The 24,574-nt window shown below is 44.2% G+C and overlaps 1 protein-coding gene across 5 annotated transcripts in view; it reads left to right on the top strand.

The window, feature by feature from the left end:
- Nucleotides 1-7,548: 7,548 nt before the first annotated feature.
- The window catches only part of LOC126544343 (calcium-activated chloride channel regulator 1-like), a 93,657-nt gene continuing 76,631 nt past the window's right edge, over nucleotides 7,549-24,574 (top strand). For all 5 annotated transcript variants that reach the window (XM_055062094.2, XM_055062095.2, XM_055062096.2 and 2 more), the window contains exons 1-3: nucleotides 7,549-7,890; nucleotides 14,639-14,906; nucleotides 19,054-19,204. In XM_055062094.2, coding sequence (XP_054918069.1) covers nucleotides 7,696-7,890; nucleotides 14,639-14,906; nucleotides 19,054-19,204 — 614 coding nt within the window. In that variant the 5' untranslated portion in view covers nucleotides 7,549-7,695. The remainder of the gene's footprint in view (nucleotides 7,891-14,638; nucleotides 14,907-19,053; nucleotides 19,205-24,574) is intronic.

Here is a 24,574-nt window from a genome sequence, read left to right on the forward strand (position 1 = left end):
TATATATATATATATATATATATATATATATATATATATATATATATATATATATATATATATATATATACGTGCACAAATTCGTGAGTATATGTTGGAGACCTGCCGCGATTTCCCACTGGCTATGGCGTTGCGGCGCTGAACTCTAGCTCGAGGGTTCAATCCCGGCCTTGGCGCCGCATTTGAATGGGGACGAAATGTAAGAACGCTAGTGTACTTAGGTTTAGGTGCACGTTAAAGACATCGAGGTGTTGAAAATAATCCGCATTCTCCCACAGCGGCGTGTCTCATAATCAGATCGTGGGTATTTGGGCGCGTTAGATCCCAGAATTTTTACAGCGAAGCTGTATACCTCGACCATCCAATTGAATTTTCGTGTCGTTGGCGTGGTAAGCAAAAACCTCCCCATACGTGGGCGGATCCCGGCGATAGTGAAATACCGGCCCGACCCGCGGCTGAGGTGAAGCAGGCGTTAAGCACTCGTCGTTCGTGGACCTATCCCGAAGATAGTGAAATGCCGGGCCGAACCGCGGCGGTGGTGCAGTTGGCCATTAAGGGGCCCACATACACAGCTTCGCTGGTCATCCTTCTTCACAAAGTGGGAGGGCACTGAGATTTAAAAAAAAAAATATATATATATATATATATATATATATATACATATATATATATATATATATATATATATATATATATATATATATATATATATATATATATATATATATATATATATATATATATATATATATATATATTTGACATCAATCAATGTAAAAGGAAAAAGCGCTTGCCCACAGGCACCTGTAGCACAGTCACATGGTCACCATCTGCATCAAGCAAGGTTGCAAACATACGCACTGCGGCCCTGCTAGCGATGGTGTGCCGTAAGCGCTTTCATGTTATGTGAGACAATTCGTGCGATGCTGCGCTCGTCGGTTTTGTCGCAATAACAGCAAACGCCACTGCGGGAAAAATGCTTGGCCACTGGATGGTGCGCGGCTCCTGAATCACGGATGCCAGATCATCATCAACATGGTTTAAAGAAAAAATATGTGTTTTTACGTGTCAGAACCACGACCTGATTATAAGGCACGCCGTAGTGTGGGACTCCAGGGTAATTTGGACCACCTGGGGTTCTTTGACGTGCACCTAAATCTAAGTGTACGGGTATTTTCGCATTTCGCCCCCATGGAAATGCGGGAGCCGCAGCCGGGATTCGATACCGCAACCTCGTGCTTAGCAGCCCAACACCATTGTCACTAAGCAACCACGGCGGGTAAACGTGGTTTTACGAATGCCCTCTCATATGTGCTCTGATGGGACTGCACATAAGAAGGCCGCCTGCAACGTGATCTAGAAATGTGAGATGATTCGGTTTTCGACTCGTGGGCGCCCTACAACGCGCCATGATGTCTAACGAGGACAACTGCCTCCACTGTACGGCTTGGACTCAACCACGTGCCAGTAAGCCTCTCCTGTCGTAAACGTTATTCGCCATGCATTTCGGTGCGAGAGCGACGCGACTGCTCCACCACGCAAAACTCGGCGAAGGACGAAGTTTCATCGGCGTTGAGCTACTGATTCAGATTCAGATTCAGATTTATTCGTTCCAAAAACATAATTACACGACAAATATACAGACGAGGGTCCCAAAGTGAAAGAACTGTAGTGGGACCCTCGGTTAATAATAACAACATTGATGGTGAAACCAATAGTCAGCAAATTAGCGTATTATAAACAACAACTACAGATCAAATACATCATTAGACATGTCATTTACAATCAAACACGAAAAACCACGTTATAAAAGAAAGTCGGAAAAAAGCATGGGTGAAATACAAGAAATGACATGTGAGATAAAAGTCAAAGGTACACCGCCAGATCGTAGTTAAGTTATCGCAGGAAATGAATCTTAAGGTAATTTTTAAAAATTGCAAGAGAAGTACAGGATTTTATGGTTGATGGTAATTCATTCCAAAGAGAAATTGCAGCGAAGGAAGATGTTTTTTTGCCGTAATTGGTATGAACGATGGGTAATAAGAAATTGTTGTTAGCCGCAAATCTGGTCATATTTTTATTCTGCAAAAGGTCAGTTGCAATGAACGGAAACGTAAGGTTATTATGAAGCAACTTGTGGAGTAAGACGAGTATGTTAAACTGGAACAAATTATTAATAGGCAAGATATTATACGCGCGAAGTAACAAAGAGGCATTGGATTACATGTAGCTAGCAATGATAATGCGTATTGACTAATGTTGGATATGTTTAATTGATAAGTGACAAGCGTACGTGTTGCCCCATGAGACAATGCCGTAATTAATGTGACTATGAATGAACGCATAATACAACGCTAGCAGAGCCTCATGAGAAAAAAAAGGGCGAGCTTTGATTAATGCACGTATACCAAGCGCAGTCTTGTGCTTGAGATGTTGGAAGTGAGAGCGAAATGTAAGGTTAGGGTCAAGATGTATGCCAAGAAAAGTGACATCGGTGCTAACGGGAATTGAATGAATTCCAAGCTTTACTTCAGGAATAGAAGTTAAGGCCCTTTGAGCACTTTTGAATAACATAAATTTAGTTTTTAAACGATTAAGAACAAAGTAATTGTTGCTACACCATTTCATAATTTTACTTAATGCAATATTTAATTTAGAAGTAAGAGTAGTAACAGATTTGTCAGATGAAGAAATGGTTGTGTCATCTGCATATAAAGTGCAATGAACGCAGTTGGTGGAGTTAAGAGAATCCGGAAGATCATTAATATATAAAAGGAAAAGCAAAGGGCCCAGAACTGATCCCTGTGGTACACCTTGGTTAATACATTTTGTTACTGAGAAAGTATTTGCTGCATGTACTGTGTACGGCCGGTCAAGTAAATAATTTTTTAAGAATGTTAGCGCAGGACCGGTTATACCATAAGAGTCAAGTTATAAACAGGACTTGATGGTTAACCGTGTCATAAGCTTTACTGAAGTCTAAAAATACAGATCCGACTAAGTTTCCCGAATCAATACATTTTTTTATGTAGTCAGTTAGAGATAGAACAGCTAGATTCGTGGAACTTCCTGGGCGGAAACCAAATTGATTGTTCTTTAGCAATTTAAACTTTGTTAAGTAGTTATTAAGACGTTTAACAAATAATTTCTCAATGAGTTTACTAAGGCAGGACAGAATTGCAATTGGTCGGTAATTATTAACTGTGTGTTTGTCGCCTTTTTTAAAAACAGGAATAATCTTGGCATTTTTTAAAAATGAAGGGAATGCACCTTCTTTGAACATAAGGTTAATAATGTTACAGAGCGTGTCGCAAACTAAATGCGCAACCAGTTTTAAATGCCTGACACAAATATTGTCTAAGCCAGGCCCTGTATTTTTAAGGTTAGCAATCGTGGAGCACACTTCATTTGGTGTAGCTGGTAACAAGAAGAATGATTGTGTCGTACGGCTCAAAGTATTATGCAACTGCGCATGTATGTTGTTATTAGTGTAAACAGAAGAAAAGTAGTCCGAAAAAGCATTAGCAATTTCGTTGGGGTCAGAAAGAGTGAGACCATTGTAATTTATTTTGGTTATATAGGCATTAATAGACGATTTGTTAAGAAAAGAGTTCAATAACTGCCATTGCTTTTTGGGGTTATCCTTATTCTGATCAAATTTATTTTCGTAGTACTTTTTTTTCGCCTGTTTAAGTAAAACATTCAGTAATTTACAGTACCTACTATAAAGAAATGATAAAAAGCCTCGCCAATTCACAAAAGTCACATCTCAGATTCGTGTTGTGACAGAATCTCTCGAAAGATAAAGCGTTTTTCTTCTCTCTTTGACACGTCACCAGTTCAACTTTCTGCAGAAATGACGTAAGTTGTGTTAAGGACTTTAACAGAAAGTTTGTGCTAAAGCTGCCTTACAATGCTTACGCTTTAAAAAAAGAATAAACGCGCATGTAGACGCCTTTACCATATGTCACTATGAATGGGTACAGCATTTCATCGATTTACATCTGAACCAGAACTCGTCTGTAAGAGATCCTTTGTAGTCGTGCCTAACATTAGGTCTGATCTGCTGCAGTTGCCTAACTCAATTGAGCCAATGTCTTTTCCTTCGCTGCCGTCGGCATTTCTAACGAAACTCGTTTGATCGTGGCCGTACCCATGTTGCACAAGCTGTCGGACGAGCCTTCAATGCTAAAAACTTCTTCACGGCGTCGCAACGATATCGTGTAGTCTGAGAATGCGAAAAAAGTACAGCTGCCGGCAGCACGGTTTACCGGATGGAGCGCTCTGAGTGAGCAGCTTTTGTTGTAGTTTTTTTTTTTTTCACGAGGTGCTGCTTCGTCTAAATTTGATATGCAAAGCGACTTCTGAAGCGTGTGCCAGCAGACTGCATTTTATACTCCCTGCATGCAGCAACTACGGAAAGCCGTCGAGTACTGTGTTCATGGAGCGTAGCCGGTTACCCACTACCCTGTGATTTGAAGTTGCTTCAACGCTTCAAGATGTCCTACAACTTTTTATGCCGGTGAAATTTGGAGGCGTAGGACTCTAAACAGTTTGTATAAAAGCGCATATGTCGTCTTCGTACATTTGTATAACATAATATCACCTACATCAGTGTTGTCTACCGAAGCGGTGCCAGTGAGTGCACATATTCGACATACTCATGTGACACTTCTGTGACAGTGGGCAGCGCAGGTGAGATTGATTTGAAACTTCCTCCTTTCAGCCCTAGCATTCGGCATCTGGAAATTAGGTGAACTTGGTGCCACTGTTCCTCTGGACATTTACAGTCCGTGGACTGCAAATCTTTACGATTCCAATTTTTGTCTCGTTATTTTTCATGGTGTGGGCTATACACTGTTTCATAGTTCTATGTAATTTCTTCAAGTAAAACTATGCCTTGTACGGTCCCTAAAAGCATGCACTTTTTTGTGTGCGCAACAAAAACAAAAACCAACCAAATTTACGTCTTTTTAGCGTCACTAATCACACCGAGAAATCAACTATACACAGGGTGCGCCCTAAAATGCGGGAAATGCGATACTTACCAAGTAGATAGACAGGTACAAGGTAGCGACACAGTGAAATAGACCACAGGAATTTTCAAAAGCGAAGTCCAACTTTAAAGAATAACGAAGTTACGCGCTCGCCACTGGGAGCTGACTGCCCGTTTTCGGTTTCGATAAAGCGGTTTCTCGGTGCACACTAGCTCCTCTTTTCTCTGAGAAACGTATTGAACTGGGCCGTTTGCTTTCTTTTTTTTTTTTGCACGTTATTGCAGCGTGAAGGGAACAACTAAACAAACGGGATAAAATCTAGAGACGACACAGCGTTGTGTTTGACCCACCGTGGTTGCTTAGCGTCTATGGTGTTGGGTTGCTAAGCGCAAGTTCACGGGATCGAATCCCAGGCGCGGAGGCCGCATTTCGATGGAGGCGAAATGCGAAAATACCCGTGTTAGATATGGACCACCTGGGTTTCTTTTACGTGACCTAAATCTAAGTACACGGGCCGTGTACCTAGATTTAGGTCACGTAAAAGAAACCCAGGTGGTCCATATTACTCCGGAGTCCCCCACTACGGCGTGCCTGATAACCAGATCGTGATATTGGCACGTAAAACCCTATAATTAAACCAAAATAATTCTCCTCAAGAAAAATGGAAAAATACGGTTCAAGAAAGAGGTCAGGCAGGGAGACGCAATCTCTCCAATGCTAGCCAGCACAAGCTATACTTTGCAGATGACGTTGTCCCGTTCAGCAATGCTGATGATGACTTGCAACGAATGATTGATGATCTTAGCCGACAAAGTGTAATACGTATAGGGTTGAAGATTAATATGCAGATGACAAAGGTGCTGCTCAATAGCCTCACCAGAGAACGAGAACGTGTGATAAGCAGTCACTCTCTAAAATCTGTGCAAGAGTGCATTTATCAAGGCAAATTATTCACAGGGATCCACGATCATAAGAAGAAAATTTACAAAATAATAAAAAATGGTTGGAGCGCATACGCCAGCCATTGCCAAATCATGACAGGTAGCTTACCGCTATCCACGAAAAGAAAGTGTACAACACTTGCACTCTACCGGTGCTAATAGATGGGCAAAAACTTCGAGGTTAACAAAGAAGCTTGAGAAGTTAACGACCGCGCAAAGAGCGGTGGAATGAAAACTGTCAGGCGTAACCTTAAGAGACCGGAACATAGCATTTTCGGTTATAAAGCAAACTGGGGTAGCCAATATTGTAGTTGACAATAAAATTAAAAAAAAAGAAGAGCTGGACAGGTAATGTAATGCGTAACGCACATAACCGGTGGTCTATTAGAGATACAGAATGCATGCCAAGGAAACGGAAGCACAATCGAGGACGGCATATAATTAGATTGTGGGATGAAGTTAGGAACTTTACAGGCATAAGATGGAATCAGCCGGCGCAAGACAGGGGTGATTGGAGATCGCTGGAAGAGGTCTTCGTCCTGCAGCGGACATAAATATCATGATGTTGATTATTATAATGAGGATGACCTAGAACCTGCTGCCGGTCTACGGTAGTTTCAAAGTTTGCATACCTAGAGAATTTGCGAACTTCGATTCCGCATTTGTAACATATAGCCCAAATTAATTGAAATAACTTCTGCACCTCCACTAAAGATGTTACGTTGTTATTTTTTGAGATTCATGTGTAACATATCAATTTTTCCCACTTCGGATGTACTATTAGATGCGATTCATAGAATTGTGGTATCATTTTTCATTGCTGAGTTACAGAGCTGTAAACGTGATAGTATCGTTTAGTGAAAATTTTCGATTTTTGCCTTTTTTTCGTAAAAATTCGGCAACGTAAATCAAAAATTCGAAACCAACAGTCACTAGATTTGAAGTTTTTCTTTTAAATGTAACAAACCTTGCAAAATTTGGTGCAGTGGTTGCCGAGAAAAACGAATTTTCTGTTTACATGTATTTAGATATGCGCACCCGAGCTAAAGCTCCTTAATCTTCGCTGAGGCACCGGGAGCCGTTTGCATGAATCATTTTACCCTTGGGCCCTGGCAAAAATAACCCTGTGTGAATTGCTTCTCGCGAGCATTCTCTGGATGGAGACTATCCTGTACGCGCGCCTCTATTTTGCTCATTTGAAACTAGGAGAAGTGAAGGAGGAATGGAGTTCTGCAAGGAATGTCTTCCTGTATATTGTTTCATTCCTGCTTCCTTCTCCCTTTTGTTTACAAGCGGCTCGTTTGGGCTTCAGGGTGGACTCAAGGTGTTCCTTTTTGTTCGCTCCTTATTTCCAAGGTGTGCACCACAACCGTTTATTCCGTTTCTCTTGCACCGATGCGCCTGCAATCTCGTACTCACAAATACGGCGACAAACGTAGCCGGCCGCAGATAAAGGCGGAGGCGCAAGTCGTAGACATGGGGTGAAGAGCAAGAAAGTGACATGCTTCGCAGGTTGCGGGACACGAGGCGACTCTCCCTGCTCTCGGTTACCCCGGCAACCGAAGTACGCCCGATAAGGCGATAAGCGCATCGTTATGCGTGGAGCCAAGTGCGGAGAGCACACGTACGGCGGACGTGCACGGTGGCTAGGGAGACCGCAGCAGCATGCAGCGCAGTTGGTCCTCGCCCGGAGCGCCCATGCACGCCCTCTCTCCGGAGTTTTGACCAAACCTACGCACGTGCCGCATGGGTGCAATATGTGGCACATGAACGCAAGGGCAGCTATCGGAGTCGTGGTGTTTGCCACGCTGTGTTTCCCACGGGGAAGCGGCGTTGGTGCCTTTCGGGACCAGGTGCCTCGCCTGGAGGGGCACGGGTACACGGATATCATTGTGCGCCTGCCCCACGGCCTGAAGCAGCGGGATCCAGGAGAATTCTTCGGTCAGCTCGAGGCAAGTTTAGCATTCAACTTGGCAGTGGGGCGTTCCTCTCGCACACATCCGCTTTGTGTCTGTTTTGTGCCTGCAAATTACCTACTCCTCCTCCTACAATTGCTACTACTACTACTATAATAATAATAATAATAATAATAATAATAATAATAATAATAATAATAATAATAATAATAATAATAATAATAATAATAATTAACGTTGTAGCATATCTATAGTCGTCTGCTTTCTCACTCGTTAAAATTCATATATTACGCATCATCATTGCTAGTTTAAGTTCGTATAAGAGACCGCTGCCACAGTAATTACGATATCTTTCTTGGCTATATAAGCCGCGAAGACTGCTTAAATGAAGTTTTCTCCCGTGATTGTCGTTTGTATAGGTTTTAAAGAGCGCGCTAACGCATTCTATATATTTCGCTTCGGAAGAGTTGTGGACTAGCCGTTAGGACCTTCAACTGCTTCAAAACAAATGGTTTCAGACAAAAGCGAATGCCCGCTGAAATATTTCTGTCGACTAAATAAGACAAAAGATGAAGATGTTCAAGTTTCAGGAATATTTCAGAAGAATGCTCATGCTATCTTGTCGGCTTCTTGTCAGATTCCTGTCGACTTTTTCAATGCTTCTGCCGTCTTGTTAGGCCGGCATGCCAGCAACGTTTACTAGACACTTATCAATACGCCGATTAAGCCAAGACGCGTCGTACATTGCAAATTATGCATGAATTGATTGTCTCTATTTTACTGCGATATCAGTTAAAAAGTCATAATAGGGTTTGCTCTGTCTGTCCAACGAGTTCGTTCTGTGGCGCAGTGGCAACCGTCTCTGTGCCGTAATCCATTCATCATTTATTTACTATAGGATGCAAATACCACATAGAAAATTTTACTGCTACAGCATTTAAGTCGTCTGGCCGCTGTCATCGTGCCGTCATGCCATACGGGCTACAATAAGTTGTTGGGTCAGAGATTTGTGTTTTTAAATAGTTTCCTGAGAAAAGCGCCGATGAACATTCCCGGCACCCAGAGCAGTTGCTTATATCGCCACGTACAGTCAATGCTTGTGATTCGTTTCACATGTGGTGTAAACCACGCCGCATTCGGACATAAAAGGATGCTGAAAACTAGTTAAATGGCACTCATTTTTCCATACTTATTGTGCGACGTCCCACGCTGAGCAGCGTAGGTATAAATGCTTGGACCTTTCGACAACGGAGACAGGTGGGTCCTCGCACAGGGAGTTGCAACTAGCGGTTTCGTTAGCCGGTGTTGGCGCTTCGCCAATCAACTGTTCTCTAACTCTCTGAGCACATCAGCAATAATTTCAAGAGTAGTTTTCTTTTGAAAGCGCCGATGCTGTCACTGGCACTTGAGCAGAGCAGTTGTTTACATCGGACCGATAGCACACTCACACACTCACCGCTGGTTGTTTGCTTGACAAATTACGCAAGCAATGTTTCTCTGAAGTTAATCAGTATAGGTTAGCTTAGCAATGCGTTAAAAATTCAGATTTCAGCGAAATTCAAAACAATTCCCTAATCTCTGCAATCTCACACAACGCATAGAAGCGGCGGTGAATGCGACTGGCCTTTCACATGGTGGCGGACCACTCTCCCGCTTACGTCTTAACCTGCCCTTGGAGACACGCCCGCAGCGTGTACACAAATTGGGCGGTTTAGGCCGTATACTATACATATATAACCTTCGCTGAACGACACCGGTGACGACTGCAGCGTGGTATGCGCGTCTATTCAGTGCTACAGCTTGTATGTTTACATCTGAACTATGGCAGCTCGCTGCGGATTATTTTTGGGCTTTCTATTAAATACACAAGCAGTGTCCCAGTAGTGGCGCCGTCAGTGCGAACATTTTTGCCCAGCGACCGATCTTCCGGGTACTGTTTGAATGACGGCGCTGAGGGGCGTCACTCCACAAGGGACCGATTACAATACAGACCCATGAAAGGCCGGCTAAAATATCATCCGTGGTGTGCATGCTAGCAGTGCAAGTCATTAAGTTGAAGTTGCAAACCTAGATAGAATAGAATGAGATACTGTAAGAACTGCAAAATAGTTTTGCAATCGATGATAATCTCTTTGTAATCGCCCAGTGTGGAGGAACAGCCAAGGACGAGAACATGCCAATATATAACCTTTTTAGATGTTCGTGGTGCACATGACAGCGTAAACAGGAAGACCTTGTGGAGCATCCTTAGACAGGAAGGCATTGCGGCAGGTACTATAGTGTTTCTAAAGAAAATAGCCCGGAACAGTACTGTTCAGCTAACGTATGAAGGGAGAATTAATAACGTGACATATAGACAACCGGAAGGGTGTGCGCCAGGGCTCCCATTGTCATCACTGTCCTAAATTTATGATATATACATGATAAGCATGGGAAGGAAAATAAATGCAGGTAAATTATGGATTATGGACAACACATTTTATAAGTCGCTGCTGTAGTATCTGTACGAAACGGGCCTGCATGCTTATATTTAGCTCCATTATGACGTTACGCCACGTGGCAACCCAACCGAGAAAAAAAAAAGTAAATTACGAGTAGGTGATAATTTTTCGTGTAACGAGCTGCTACGGTGATGGAGCAGTGCATTTCGGGTTTTATGCACGCGGGTGAGATTGCTTGTGAGCCGGTAGTCGGAGAGACGGGGCGCTGAGACGGGGCTACTTAAAGGGCTGCAGAAATTAGCGCCCCTTCATGTCTGCTCTATCTCTCTCTCAGTCGGAGAGATATAGAACTTCCTGCAGATATCTGAGGAAATGAGGGTAATGTAATCAAAGCAAGAAGCAAGAAGGCAAGAGAAAGAGCGTGATGGCAAAACGACAAATATCAATCATAGTAAGAGGTAACGGTTCCCGGGATTATGTTTGCTAACTCTGTGCTGTGCTTAAAATCTGAAGTGCAAGCTAAACTGGAGATTAATTAGAGGTCTGTCAGAAGGCTAGTACTGCGAGTGAATGGAGGAAAATACACACACACACACGCCCAAGTGCGGGAGGGCTCGATACATCTGCTTCGAAAGACGACTGCGAAAAATGAAGAAACGCGAGTATAAACAGGCGGCTAGGTTAGTTAGGTACCTGTATAGGAAAAATGATCACTCAATGTGGAGAAATATGACCAGGAAACTAAACAGTAAGTATTAAATCGGTGGGACAGCGACAGAGGAAAGGGTGATAAATGTAAAGGCAGAGATGCAGAAATACTGTACCGGATGGGACCAACGAAAAGAAAGCTAGCCGTGGAACAATATCGAACAGCACAAAATTAAATCAGAAAATATTTATGGTTATTCAAAGGACAGTGCCCTAGTGCTCGCAACGAGATCGGCGTGTCGGAGAATGCGTAGTTATAGGGATAATGAAAAAAAAAAGACAACTTGTGCATAGCGTGTGGAAATGGTGCCGAAACTAGTGAGCACATTCAGTTAGAATGTCTGGGTATACACCCAGCGATCAGTGTTAGCTTTTATAAGGACAGTAAGGGAAACATAAATGAAACTGCTAGGGAGACTAGTAAAAGACAAATGGCAGTCTGGCGGCGCCGGGGAACACGTCAGGAAAGGAAATAAACTTGTATTGTGGCTAATGTAGCTCATTGACTACAAATATATTCAAAGATTTAATTGCACCAGAGCCTTTTAAAGAACGCACTTGGCGCCATGCAGCACCTCCCCGTTTCAATAAAGATGAAGATACCATCATCACCATGATGATGATGATCATCATCATCATTATCATAAGGCGCGAAAGACTGACCCATGTAAACGGCTTTCGGTCGCCGGTTGTGCCGTCAGCGTTGTCACAACGAGCTTCCAGCGACGCTTTCGCTCATCGGTCGATCGCGTCGGCGTTGTCACCGTGTGTGGCTGCGAATGAGCCAGGATTATATGTCGTTGGCACAGAAATTTGTGACTCACTATGGATGTGGAACGGCGATCCAGCGCTAAATGTGCGGCTTTCCGAGGTGATCGCTGCGGCTGCCACACCGGTGCAGAACCATAAGAAACGCAGGCTGCACACTTACTTGTGGGTGACGCAATCATAAATACTAGCTTTACTTTTTAACATCTACACAAGACAAAATTATCCTGCGCAATGACGTCATGGTAATATCAATATTATTAGGTTCAGTATTTAGAAACCAATGTTGATCTCGAATTAAAATGCCGTATAGTTTCTAACCTTTATACTTACTGAGTGCTACCGTTTTAGACCGGGATACTTGCGGCAGAGTTTACGTTATTCCGAAACTATGAGTTAAATAAACGCGCCTATAGGCACTGCTGCGTCACGCTATATGCCTCGACGTTCCAGCTAAGATCGTTCTAAACTGCTACAACGCTCTTGGGAAACTTTTACTGGAACGCCACTGTATTTCGTAACAAATTTTAAGGTCGCATATCTCGGAAGTGGTGCTAGTCTTGGGATTTCTGCCAAGCCGACCTAACTTCACTACTCCTCCGCTTGAATTTCTCAATTACAACATGTGCCCTAAAGTTAGGAATTGAAAAGTTCATTAGCATTAGTTAATTCAAAAAATTATCGGTAACGTCCTCTTTCTTTTAATTTTTTTGCTGCTACTATCCGCCTAGCCACGTAGTCTATCAGCAAGTGGCAGGGGCCTACATATTACATGTTTTTTTTTTAGTGTTCCACATAAAAAGAAACATCTAGTAGATACAGTTCTCTTACGAACAGTTCTAGTGTAAGACCTTTTTGTGATAAGAACGCAGACCTCCATAACTTTCAAATTATATTCAACATTACTCGAAATTAACGAAAAGAGAATGAAAATGAAATGAAATGAAAAGGAGAAGAGAACTTGAGCTACCAGTTTCTTGGCTAAATAGGTATGTGCCACCCGTTGCTTCGGATTTTATAGCACGGAATTTGGACCGACAATTAAGGTCGTGCCAGCGAGCGCACCCCTGTTCTGCCTAATCGAACAAAATATCACGACATAAGACCTCTTCATATGTGGGCTCATTAGTATCGCTAAAACGCACAGACATCTTAATTCAAGAGGTCACGATATTCAACGACTTCTTTTATTTTTTTATCTCTCTTAATTGGTCGACCCCGTTTTTTGGCTATAGAGTGTCTTACCATGGTGTACGTGGACAATCCCACAGAATCGGTATGTGCCATTGTGACACACGAGGTATAACATGCTTAAATGTATTTGTATATCTGTCGCACTTCCCTGTACCATACACCTGGGCGCTATAACGTAAAACTATTCCAAACTTTTCTATTCCGATTCTGCTATCAGCCCTCCGCGATTGGTCAAAAACTTTTTTGGACCACCCTCACTTCACCTGTCTGTCACGCGACGTCACGAAGACCGCGATACCTCTCCATATGATATGACGTGTACACACTGATTATGCATGATTTGACCGAGAAAAGAAAAATAGTTATTTTTTATTCGACGTCTTTTCGCCATTAGCCCCCGGCTATTGGTAAAACGTTTTCGGGCTGAACTCACTTCATCTGCCTGTCACGCGACGTCATAAAACCGTGAAAAGTCATTGCGTCAAAGTGACGTGTATGCATTAAGGATGCATTAATATGCCGAACAAAACTGAATTTTCTTGTGAATAGCCGCAGGCTGCCCCGTTCCGAAAGGAATAAAAGATGGCTGCCGCCGATCGCTCAGGCGCTGGCTACTCGGACCTGCCGGAGAGCATGGGTTTATTTGCGTATAATAAAACTTCTTGCGTGGCCGTGTAATGTTTTCGAGCACTTTCGGCACGTTTACGATCTCATTCTGCCAACACTTCTTTGCTGAGGATCAGTTTTAGCGTCATTCTTAAGCTTCCGTTGCATGCCACCGCGATTTTCGACCAGCCACCGCAAGCTAAGTAAGGGAAAGCGGACCTATCGCAGACGCCAGCACCACCCTGTTCATCCGGTTATCGATTTTCAGTGCACTGGCTCTGCCCCATCGAATCCCTCTCCACTTGAGCGTGCTCCTGGCCTCTTGTCAGCCAATTAGATACGACAAGCCGCTCAATGTAGGCAATGTTATTCGTTTTTCAAACAAACAAAAGTGACCTCTTATGAACGAGGAGAGCGTTTGATTGGTCTGCTCAGACAGCCCTGCGGGTGACCACCCCGTGCTTGCGTCGGCGGTTACGCAAATTTTACGTCAGGAGACTGGAATAAAAACACATTGGAATAGTTTTACGTTATAGGGCCCCTGTCATCAACATTCTTTCCTCGGCAAACATCATACATCGCCTTCGTCCTCGTGACAGCAGTTACTGGCTACGAGACCGTGCGCGTGTCAGCGAATTCTGCTGCTACAACGCTAACTCAAACAAGCTTTGCTTCATTTATATTACAACACTGCGCGCGATCAGTGCGTCCTTTTTGTATAATAAGCACTATTGGAGCATTACTTTAAATAAAGACTAGTTGTTTTTCAGTGCTTTGATGTTGCAGTTAGTCTTTCTGACTGTGTCCGCTGCTTGCAAGGCTTTCAAGTCGTTGAAGATGCAGAAACGGTCACATGCGAGCGAAACAACTTTAACTTCAAACGAATTCAAGAGGGCAAGGCAAAAAAGGAAGCGCGCTATTTTCTTATACAAACAAAAAAAGCATTTATATTGGATATGACCCTTGACATATTTTTGCAACTTGCTTGGATTTACCATCCTCACTTTCTCTGCCTCTCTCGTTCTCAACATTTCTTTCCTTCCCCTTTTGTGCCGTGGATTCCCCAGAGGCTGCTACGCCGTGCGTCAGGCAAGCTTCTGCAAGCATCTGACGGCCTATGGTACTTCAAAGGCATACGCGTGGTCGTGCCTCCCGAGATGGAGACTCCTCGGAACCTGTTGTTGCAGGACGCCAGCTGGGAGCTTTTCAACAACGCCCACATCGTTCTCACCAAGCAAGGCAGCAAGTGCAAGGCTCGACAAAGTAGGGGCTGCGGTGAACGGGGAGACCTCGTGGCGCTGCCCGTGAGCACGCTCGACGCGTCCGTGGACATTGGTGAGAAAATACACTAACGAGCATGGCGCTTCGAAGATTCGCCAGTAGCACTCCACACACACATGATAGCGCCCGACGTGGATTGTCCTGCAACATGTACACCATTGCTAGCAATAACTTGGAGATTGCGGCATCAGCAAATTTTGCTTTTTTTTTTTCTTTTTGGCACGGCCGAGCCAAACTGTGACATGCAGTCATTGCTCCACCAAGCGTACGTGTGTAATTCTACCACTCGATCCTATGTTTCACGTCTGGGCTGAAAAAAAAAAAAAAACTGTTTTGGTGGCACCTGTGGTCTTTAAGCTATCTTAAAGCTCACCTTTGTACATGTTACAGAAACAAAATTACATGCCGTATCTTGTAGAAATTCTTTTCATTTTCCATTCTTTTGGCTTTCATCATTGTCTCGCATGAAGCAGCGCCCCAGCTGGTACCGGGATGTGCTAACGGGCGGGAAGAATAGAAAATGAATAGAATTGGAGGAAGAGAATTTTAGCAAAGTATTGCCCAAGGACCGGAACAGTGCAGCGATTCTATTGCAACTCTGAGACGTAATTCATGAAGTCTTTGGTTTTCAAATGCTGTTTGCCATTGGATTAGTATATCCTACATAATCATTATCTAGCACCTGCTCTTACGAACAGCCTCTATCGTGAGAACTTTTGCGAATACGGACACCTTCGTGCGTCTTCAGAGGCCTGAGAGATGCAGCGCCTACACAATGTCACCATAACAGGCAGGTCCAGGGCGGTGAACATGAGTGGAACCGAATCCGCCGAAGATAATTCTTCCGTCTGACCTAGTTGAGCGAATTATATATATGGTTACAAAAGGTCGCTATAACGTAAAACTATTCCAATTCAGCAATCAGCCCTCTGCGATTGGTCAAATACTTTTTTGGACCACCCCCACTTCACCTGTCTGTCACGTGACGTCACGAAAACCGCGATAGCTCCCCATCTAATATGACGTGTACACACTGATTATGCATGATTTGACCGAACAAAAGCAAAATTGTTTTGTGTGATTCGACGCCTTTTCGCCATTACCCCTCGGCTACTGGTAAAAAGTATTCGGGCTGCACCCACTACACATGCCTCTCACGCGACGTCAGAAAACCGCAAAAACTCACCGCGTCAAACTGGCGTGTACGCGTTAAAGATGCATTAATATGCCGAACAAAACTGAATTTTCTTATGAATAGCCGCAGGCTGCCCCGTTCCGAAAGGAATAAAAGACGGCTGCCGCCGATCACTCAGGCACTGGCTACTCGCACCTGCCGGAGAGCACGGGTTTATCTGCGTGTAATATAAGTTTTTGCGTAGCCGTGTAACGTTTTCGAGCACTTTCGGCATGTTTACGACCTCGTTCTGCCAACTATTCTTTGTTGAGGATCCGTTTTAGCGTCATTCTTAAGCTTCCGTTGTATGCCGCCGCTATGTCGACGAGCCACCGCAAGCTAAATAATGGCGAGCGGACCAATCGCAGACGCCGGCACCACCCTCAGCGTCCGGTTATCAATTTTCAGTGCAGTGGCTCGGCCCCATCGAATCCCTCTGCACTTGAGCGTGCTCCTCGCCTCCTCTGAGCCAATTAGATAAGACAAGCCGCTCAGTGTAGGCAATGTTATTCGTTTTTCAAGCAAAGAAAAGTGACCTCCTATGAACGAGGACAGCGTTTCATTCGTCTGTTCAGACAGCCCTGTGGGTGACCGCCCGATGCTTGCGTCGACGGTTACGCGAATTTGACGTAAAGAGATAGTCTTACGTTATAGGGCCCCAGCATTCGGGAAATATATATTGCTCTGAGTACGCTTCCTTATTGGTTAGCACAGCGGATGCCATCTCTTGGAGCGTAATGACCGGCTGATGGTGCCAACCAATCGCAGAGAGTTGTAACTTAAAACGTTTGTCGATTGGAATCTTCGTTCCTGTGCATAAAAATGTCGAGCTGTATGATATATCCGGTCTTTAAGCGTAAATTTTGGTCTCAAATTTCCATTTTTGCTTCAACTTACTATCATATATTTCCAAATATTTTTTTATTTCTTTGCCGACGGAAACAGTCACGGTGACAAATGTCTAAAGGCCCAATTCAGAAATAATATTCATTCGCAAAACCCGTTTGCCACTGGCCAACCGCCTTCGCTAAAATATCTTCGCCATCACTGTTGGGCGGTGCCTGCTCTTATGCCAGCTGTTCCAGAGTAAAGGCTACTTTGTAAATACAGGCCCGGGGCCTATACTCACGAAGCGTTCGTAGGCTGTAATAGTTCGTAAGAAGAGATGCTCACCAGCAGCGACAGCGAAGCTATTTTTAGCGGAGGTTGCTGGCTAGTGGCACACAATTTTTGCGAAGAGAAAGCTTTCTGCATTGGGACCCAGGTACGCTGTTCGAGGCAGGCGTATAGACGAATCACACCACATTCGTTCTTCGAAGTGAAATTTTCGTCGCCGGTGTGAATATTCTAAATTCGAGCAATTACAAGGCAGCGAAGCCGATATGGAAATTAGGTTACATTCATCGCACAGGAGAGCAAGTGCTCCCCCGTACGACGAATTTCATAAAGATAACAAAACTAACCGACAATTCAGAAGTGAGGCTTAAAAAAGTATGTGTCTGAAGTGCAGTCACATGTGCAGTCACGGCTCAATGACACTCAAGTTACCGCAACGGATAAAGGTGCCCTTTAGACTTTAGCCGATGAAATGCACTAACTCGTCATCATATAGTTACGGGCCAGTTCGTGTAAGTTATAGCCGCGGGAAAGTAGTGGAGGTAAGAATTTGCAGACGTGAGTAAAACTACTCAATGTTTGTTTCAAAGGTGCACCAAGAGCCACACTTTGTCCACTGAAGTGGCTAACCCTTGCATGACACTGTGAAGCCGGGTCCTTAACATTTAGTTGAATATCAATTTTGCATTTGTTTTCCATTAGGCGTCATCTCGTGTAAGACGAATAAATACTATATCATTCCATATATCTCCGCATTATGCGAGGACAACATCGTACTTCCTCTCCCCTGAGTTAATTCTAAAGGCTCACAACTATAAATAATGTAACTGCACACCATTTTCGATTCATACATGTCTATAGAGAGTCACTCACTGGCACACCGGACAATGTGGTTCAAGGCATTGTGATGCCTGCGGTTCAATTTCTTAAAGCTTAATTCACATTTAGCTGGGGGAGAGATGGCGAACTTCCCAGGGCTGAGCTTCTGGTGCACCCTAAAGGAAAAGAAAAAAAGTCAAAATCAATCGGGAATGCTCAACAGTCAGCGGCCTATCCCCGTTGTTAGTTTGGGTCACTCTGTCCTGCGACGACGGCGGCAACCACAAGGACAAGGCCGACGACAGGAACACTACGGCATCCCCCATGATTAGCTTTGAAACGGCGTAATTTATCATCAGCCGTCTGCACATCTTACGCAGTAACCGGCTAACCATCACGCTACACGTGACTATATGAACCATGGATCCAATGTTCTGTGCTACATGTGGTTAAGGGACTATAGGCTGATAAAATATTAAAATTTCAAAGCACAAGGAAGTGAACATTGCGTTCCTTTGTTTATGCACTCGTGTAGCGAGGTACGATAAGAGTATGTGATATAAAGTGCGTTTCATAGGAACCATTTGCATGAGTTAAAGTGAATAAATATAGTCAAATATTCTTCGGCAACAAGTTTTTACTTACGATCAGTTTAACTTCCCAACTTGGCCGGTCATTATTGAGTGTGGTGTGGATTTACAGGGCCAATTCAGTGTCATGCATCGCAGAAATGCTTGCCGCCTCTCATTCATTTCCGAAAGCTGTTTCCCTGCGTAATAAACGTCAACATGTTTGTGCTGCACTCGGTATACAAATACCTGTGTAAGGGTGCCAGAACCGCCAATGACATATTCAAGTTTGCTTGCAACATTTCTTGAGCCCTTGAAAGTGTGTGCACGTTTCAGGGACAACAGCAAAATGGAGTGAAAAAAAGATTAAAATGTCTGCTCCTCAATGTATTCGCATATTACTTTGTAGCCTCTGTACAAATTTGTACGGCAACAGGCCTTGAGAATAGATGCAGCTGCAGCCTTAAACATGCGCATGCATGTTTGACGCCAAAGTTTTCTTTCTGTTTGAAACTTTCTCTAGATGCAGCAGCGTCCTCAGTCGTTCGCAGCTGGGCCCAGTTTCGCTACGGGGTGTTTGAAGAGACGGCGTTCGGTTCCAGGCCGCAGTGGTGCTTCTACGACGGACATTTCTGGCGTCCCACCGGCTGCTACACGACGAATGTCACTGCACGGTAATTAATTCGCGGGAAGAGTAGCAGCAAATGGGGTTGTCGTTAAACTACGAAAGAGGTCATCAGTCACTGAAACGAAGAATGAATATGGGAACTCCCCCATAGTATCTCTCGCTCGCAGTGGTTGTTGACCCACCTTGCAGCTCAATTCACAGTGCTAAACAGGTCATTGGTCAATGCATTATTTCGCATTATAAGTTTTCGCATTATTATCATTATTTCCAGTCGCCCATCTTGCACTCACGCAGCGAATGTTTGATTGAGTGGCCTAGTTACGTACCCCGCGGCTCACTGTGTCGAGGATGACGCAATGAGTTGCAAATACTGCAATGACCTGTTGCAGTTACCTAACTGGTGAACCTAATTAGCAGGAATTATTCTTATTAGGGGAATAAATGTAACTGTAATTAATCTGAATTAGAGTTTAGTAATGTAAGATCAAGCAATTTTCATTATACTTATTAATGTTTATTAGACATAAACAAAATAACTGTAATTATTCTTGATTAGGCATCAGGGAGCCTAATTACCTCTAGTTAATCCTGATTAGTCTTAATATAATTTTAATCGAAATTATGTTTAATTAATCTTAAGTACGTTTATCAATCTTGAGTAGGTTTAATTATGTAGCCATATTTACTACTGAATAGGCAAATTAGGTTAACCCAAACTAATTCAATGAACCACACTATTCATAATTACCCTCAAATAATCATAGTTACGTTCAAGTAATTGCATAATAATTAATTGCATTATGCCTCCTTGCGTTTCATTAGTCTTAAGGAGCTTAATTAATTTCATCATAATTATCTTCTTATTATTTTATTAACCTCCATTACTCTTAATACCTCTTCAGTACTCACTATACATATAGTCATAATCATAAATCTCGGTAGCCATACGTAGTCATTCTCATACATAGACCTTTTTCGCGGAGTAGTTTAGAACGAGACGGCGCTTTTGATGGCACCCCGCATGTATTTTAACATGCCTGATTAACTAGCAAGCTAGGTGACTTTTGTCACCACTCCGTTTCAAAGGGGATGCCAATAAATCATCATCATCATCATTGCACGATGCCTCAAGCGCGCACGGAATGCGAAACCATTACCACTCCTGCCCTGCTACTGTGCGATCAGCTGTCAGAAATGCAACTGGGCAATTACTAACGCACTGTGTTCCATTCACGCTTCAAAATGTGGAACGGTAGAAAGACGACATCGGCAGTGACTGGCTGCAAAAATCGTGACTGGCATACTAAGGCATGGAACGAATCGATGTGGCCAAGTTCGCAGACCTCTGCTGTATGCCCGTGTTGCCGGCCCTTCGCGATGCACGGCTTTCCTCGAGGATGAAAAATTGCACTCATACGCCAGCGTTGTGTCACTAACCTCCAAAGAAGGAATTTCAATCCAGGAACGTAGGCAAGAGTGAGTACCGCTCGTTACTCAGTGACAAAAGCGGTGGCAACGCTTTCATAGTAAGTTTCTCGCACGTTATCTACACATAGACCGCAACTCACACTTAAATTAACGCCCACTCTGTCGTCCGCTTATCAAGAATAAGTTAACGGACTCACTCTTGAATCAATGCGCCGAAGCATGGGTAACAGACAACACCGAGAGCACATGAATGTTCGAAGCTGAACGCTTCGTGACGGTTCACAGAGCAAGCGAGTGACTAGCGATAATGCATCTTTGCTACAAGATATTACAAAGTAGAGAATATCTGCATTCCAAGTATTGTACGCGGCAAGAACAATTCTACCACAACTGAGCACAGCCGCGAGCGATTAGGCAGAAAATAAATAACCAGATAGCGACCGCACAGAGAAACGTTATGCTGAGTCAGAAACATGATAAACCGCAGCTTCAAAGTGATTGGCAAATAAGGAATGAAGAGCAAAAGACACTAATCCTAATTTAACTCAGAAGAGGAAAGTATGGACAGCTTGGAATGTATTTCCAGCCCTGCTTCTAGTACAAGTCCAATATACGGGGCTCGCACTGTTTGGACAAGGCGTAATGAGCTTCGAAAGCGCATAAATCCTTACATATGTCGTCTGAAGCTGTGACGAAAGCTTCGTGTCGTCCGCCCAATCACCGTCTACGATATCCGCGCCCAAACAGAGGCTTTCTGAGGCGCAGCGAGCGTCACGCACCACCATTGCAAGTAGGGAGGCAACGGAGACAGCTGAGACAAGCAATAGATACTTCACCACATGATCCTTGATGGCGACGCCCATGGGATCGCCGTCAAAAGGGTCTATACCCTCATCAGGCCCGACGTATACCTATGGAGCGCGTCGTGTCTCGCGTTACAGACAGACGGACGGATATATTTTCGAGGGAAGTAGCCCTAGAATGCTTACGTATTAAATATGTGCAGAAACCATCTAGGATGATTGTCTACTAATGTAAGCGAATAGCCCGAATGAACGAGCAAGCGACCGAATGAACGAACGTGCTAGCGAACAAACGAGCAAGCCGACGAACGAGCGCGGGAGTGAGTGAACTAACGAATGTGTTACTTGGCGAGTCCGACCACCGCCCCTCGGCCACCGACAAACAACAAAACCGGGCTAAAGAGGCAAAGAAACCAATCCGCTTAAAACGGGAAGAGATTGGAGCGGGATCGTCACAGGCATAAGGGTAACCTTACAAGATAAAGCATATAGGCAGAGTGCTATGGATTACGATAGGGTAGGATGTGAGCATCTTGCAGAGGTTGGGTGACTGTTTGTCGCCACACGGATATGAAGGCGATGTCATTAGCGATCTTCTTCATCAACACAACCGTTCCTTAGCGTGCTCACACAGCTCTGCACACAAGAGCTTTTGCACTCCACCGCCATCTTACTGCGCCTAGCCAGAAATCATACACCTGACCTCGAGCCCAGCGGCAGAACACCAGAGCCAGCGAATCATTGCGCAGTCACTACGCAGATTATGACGAAAATATAGAGGCACGTGAAAATCCTATTTTGATTTCGGAATGCATCTACACTGCGCTGTTCTATCTAGAACATAGATTATCGGCCATCTTCTTTACGTGTAAGCGCCTTGCGTGAAAATGTATGCCGCACTAGTGCGGGCCTTTTCTGTTCATGTCAAAAATAATTCCTTACTCATTGCGGCGACTCAATGATGATGCGTTTCCAAAATTTTCTATTCCAATTCTGCAATCAGCCCTCCGTGATTGGTCAAGAACTTTTTGGACCACCTCCACTTCGCCTGTCTGTCACGCGACGTAACTAAAACCGCAAAAGCTCCTCATCTGATATGACGTGTTTACATTAATCATGCATGGTTGCACCGAAGAAAAGAAAAAGTTCTGATTCGACGCCTTTTCGCATTAGCCCTCTGCTACTGGTCAAAAGTTTTCGGGCTGCACCCACTTCACCTGCCTGTCACGCGACGTCACAAAACGGTGAAAACTCACCGCGTCATAGTGACGTGTACGTGTTAAAGATGTTATTATGCCGAATAAAACTGGGGCCATATAACGTAAAACTATTTCAATATTTTTTATTCCTATCTCCTGACGTCCAATTTGCGTAACCGCCGACGCAAGCATTGGGCGATGACCCGCAGCGTTGCCTCAACAGCCCAATCAAACGCTCTCTTAGTTTATAGGAGGTCACTTTTAATTGCTTTCAAAACGAATAACATTGCCTACATTGAGAACACGGGGAAGGCGGGAGATGGAAATTCAAGACGATGAGAGAAATTAGAGACGATTGATCTCCTGAAACGTGGTCTAACGTTCTGTCCGACGAACAACGCAGTAAACGAATACGAACTCCACAAAGATATAACAAAGTTTTCAAGACGCATGCGCATCAAGGAGTTCTTTTTCGATAGACCAGACGTAGGAAAAGAAGATAGAGACTCTCTTAGACCACCTAGCACGTGGACACCGGAAACCGAACACTGCCCAGACCTGGATTTATACATAAAACTAATATCAAAGGAAATGCTAGAGTCCGCGCGGCATTGCCGGAAATACAAATATTTGTCCCCCGCTCAGCACCAAATCCTTAAAGAACTTGCGAAAAGGAATGATATTGTAATAAAACCAGCAGACAAAGGCGGCAGTATCATAATCTGGCCTATAGAAAAGTACAAGAAGGAGGCCTCTAAACAACTGAGCAACCACACCCATTACAGAAAACTCGACTTTAACCCAACTTCAGATTACAGCGATACTGTGAAAAACACAATAGCGGAGCTCCTGTCCAGGGAACTAATCACGCAATCTGAATATCGCTTCATGATGCCCAAGAACAAAAAAGCAAGCCGCTTGCATCTTCTTCCTAAACTACATAAAGTTCCGGTCGAAGAAATATTTACAGCAGAAATCCCAGGTCGGCCTATTGTGTCTAATAACAACACGCCTACTGAGTCACTATCGAAATTCTTAAATCACCACCTGTCAAACATCCCCACCACCCTCCCATCTTTCGTTCAAGACACGCCGCACTTCCTCCGAATTATCGACGGCATCAACGCCAACGAAATTCTTTCCGACCGCGCTATTCCAGTCACTTTGGATGTTTCTGCCCTTTACACCAACATACTGTCAAAGATTAGTGGTGAGGTAATCGCACTCTCCGAACCGGAGGGGATGGGGCGACAACAAACCCACCCCGCGTGCGTTTAGTGAGGGTTCGACTGCTGACCGGCGATAAGGTCCACGCCTGATCGACCGTGAACCAGAGGCATGAGACGGGAGGCGACGTAAAACTAACACATGGAATTTAATAAAATAAAATCATGCGCGAGACATGCTCGAAAAAAGAACGTACAAATTACAAGCCGTGGGGCCTAGTTCGCGGAAGGCGTGCGGGTCACACAGCACACGCCCTGACGCCACTCGCGCGACACTAAGCCCACCACGTGGGAGCTCCTAACACTCGCGAATAAACAAAAAATACGCGACAAAAATGAAAAATACACGCGACAATAAATGCGACAAACACTACACTAACAGAGCATACAATAATTAACACGCGATGGATAAATAAATGAAAGATTAAACGCGATTAAAAAAAAAGTCCGGCGGAAAGTTCTGAGAGCGGGCTGGAACACGAGGCTTAACTGTGGCGTGCTTGCCGAGATCCCGGTCTGAAGAGCGTCGGGCTGCTGGTACCTCGCTGCCGAAGATCCTGACGGACTTGCACCGTCTGTCGGTCGAACGGCGAAGACTTCGGCCTGGAGGTTTCAGCCTGCCGACCACATCTTCAGCTGTCTCCCGGTGCACGACCACCCTGCTCCGTCTTCCAAGCCACTCTGCCGCTCGCCAAGCCGCCTCGTCCCTCCGCCGCGCTCAGGCGACACACGTGACCAAACCGGTGTTACGTTTCGCCTA

Source organism: Dermacentor andersoni, chromosome 1 (genome assembly GCF_023375885.2).
Source record: "Dermacentor andersoni chromosome 1, qqDerAnde1_hic_scaffold, whole genome shotgun sequence".
In the NCBI taxonomy this organism is placed as follows: Eukaryota; Metazoa; Arthropoda; class Arachnida; order Ixodida; family Ixodidae; genus Dermacentor; species Dermacentor andersoni.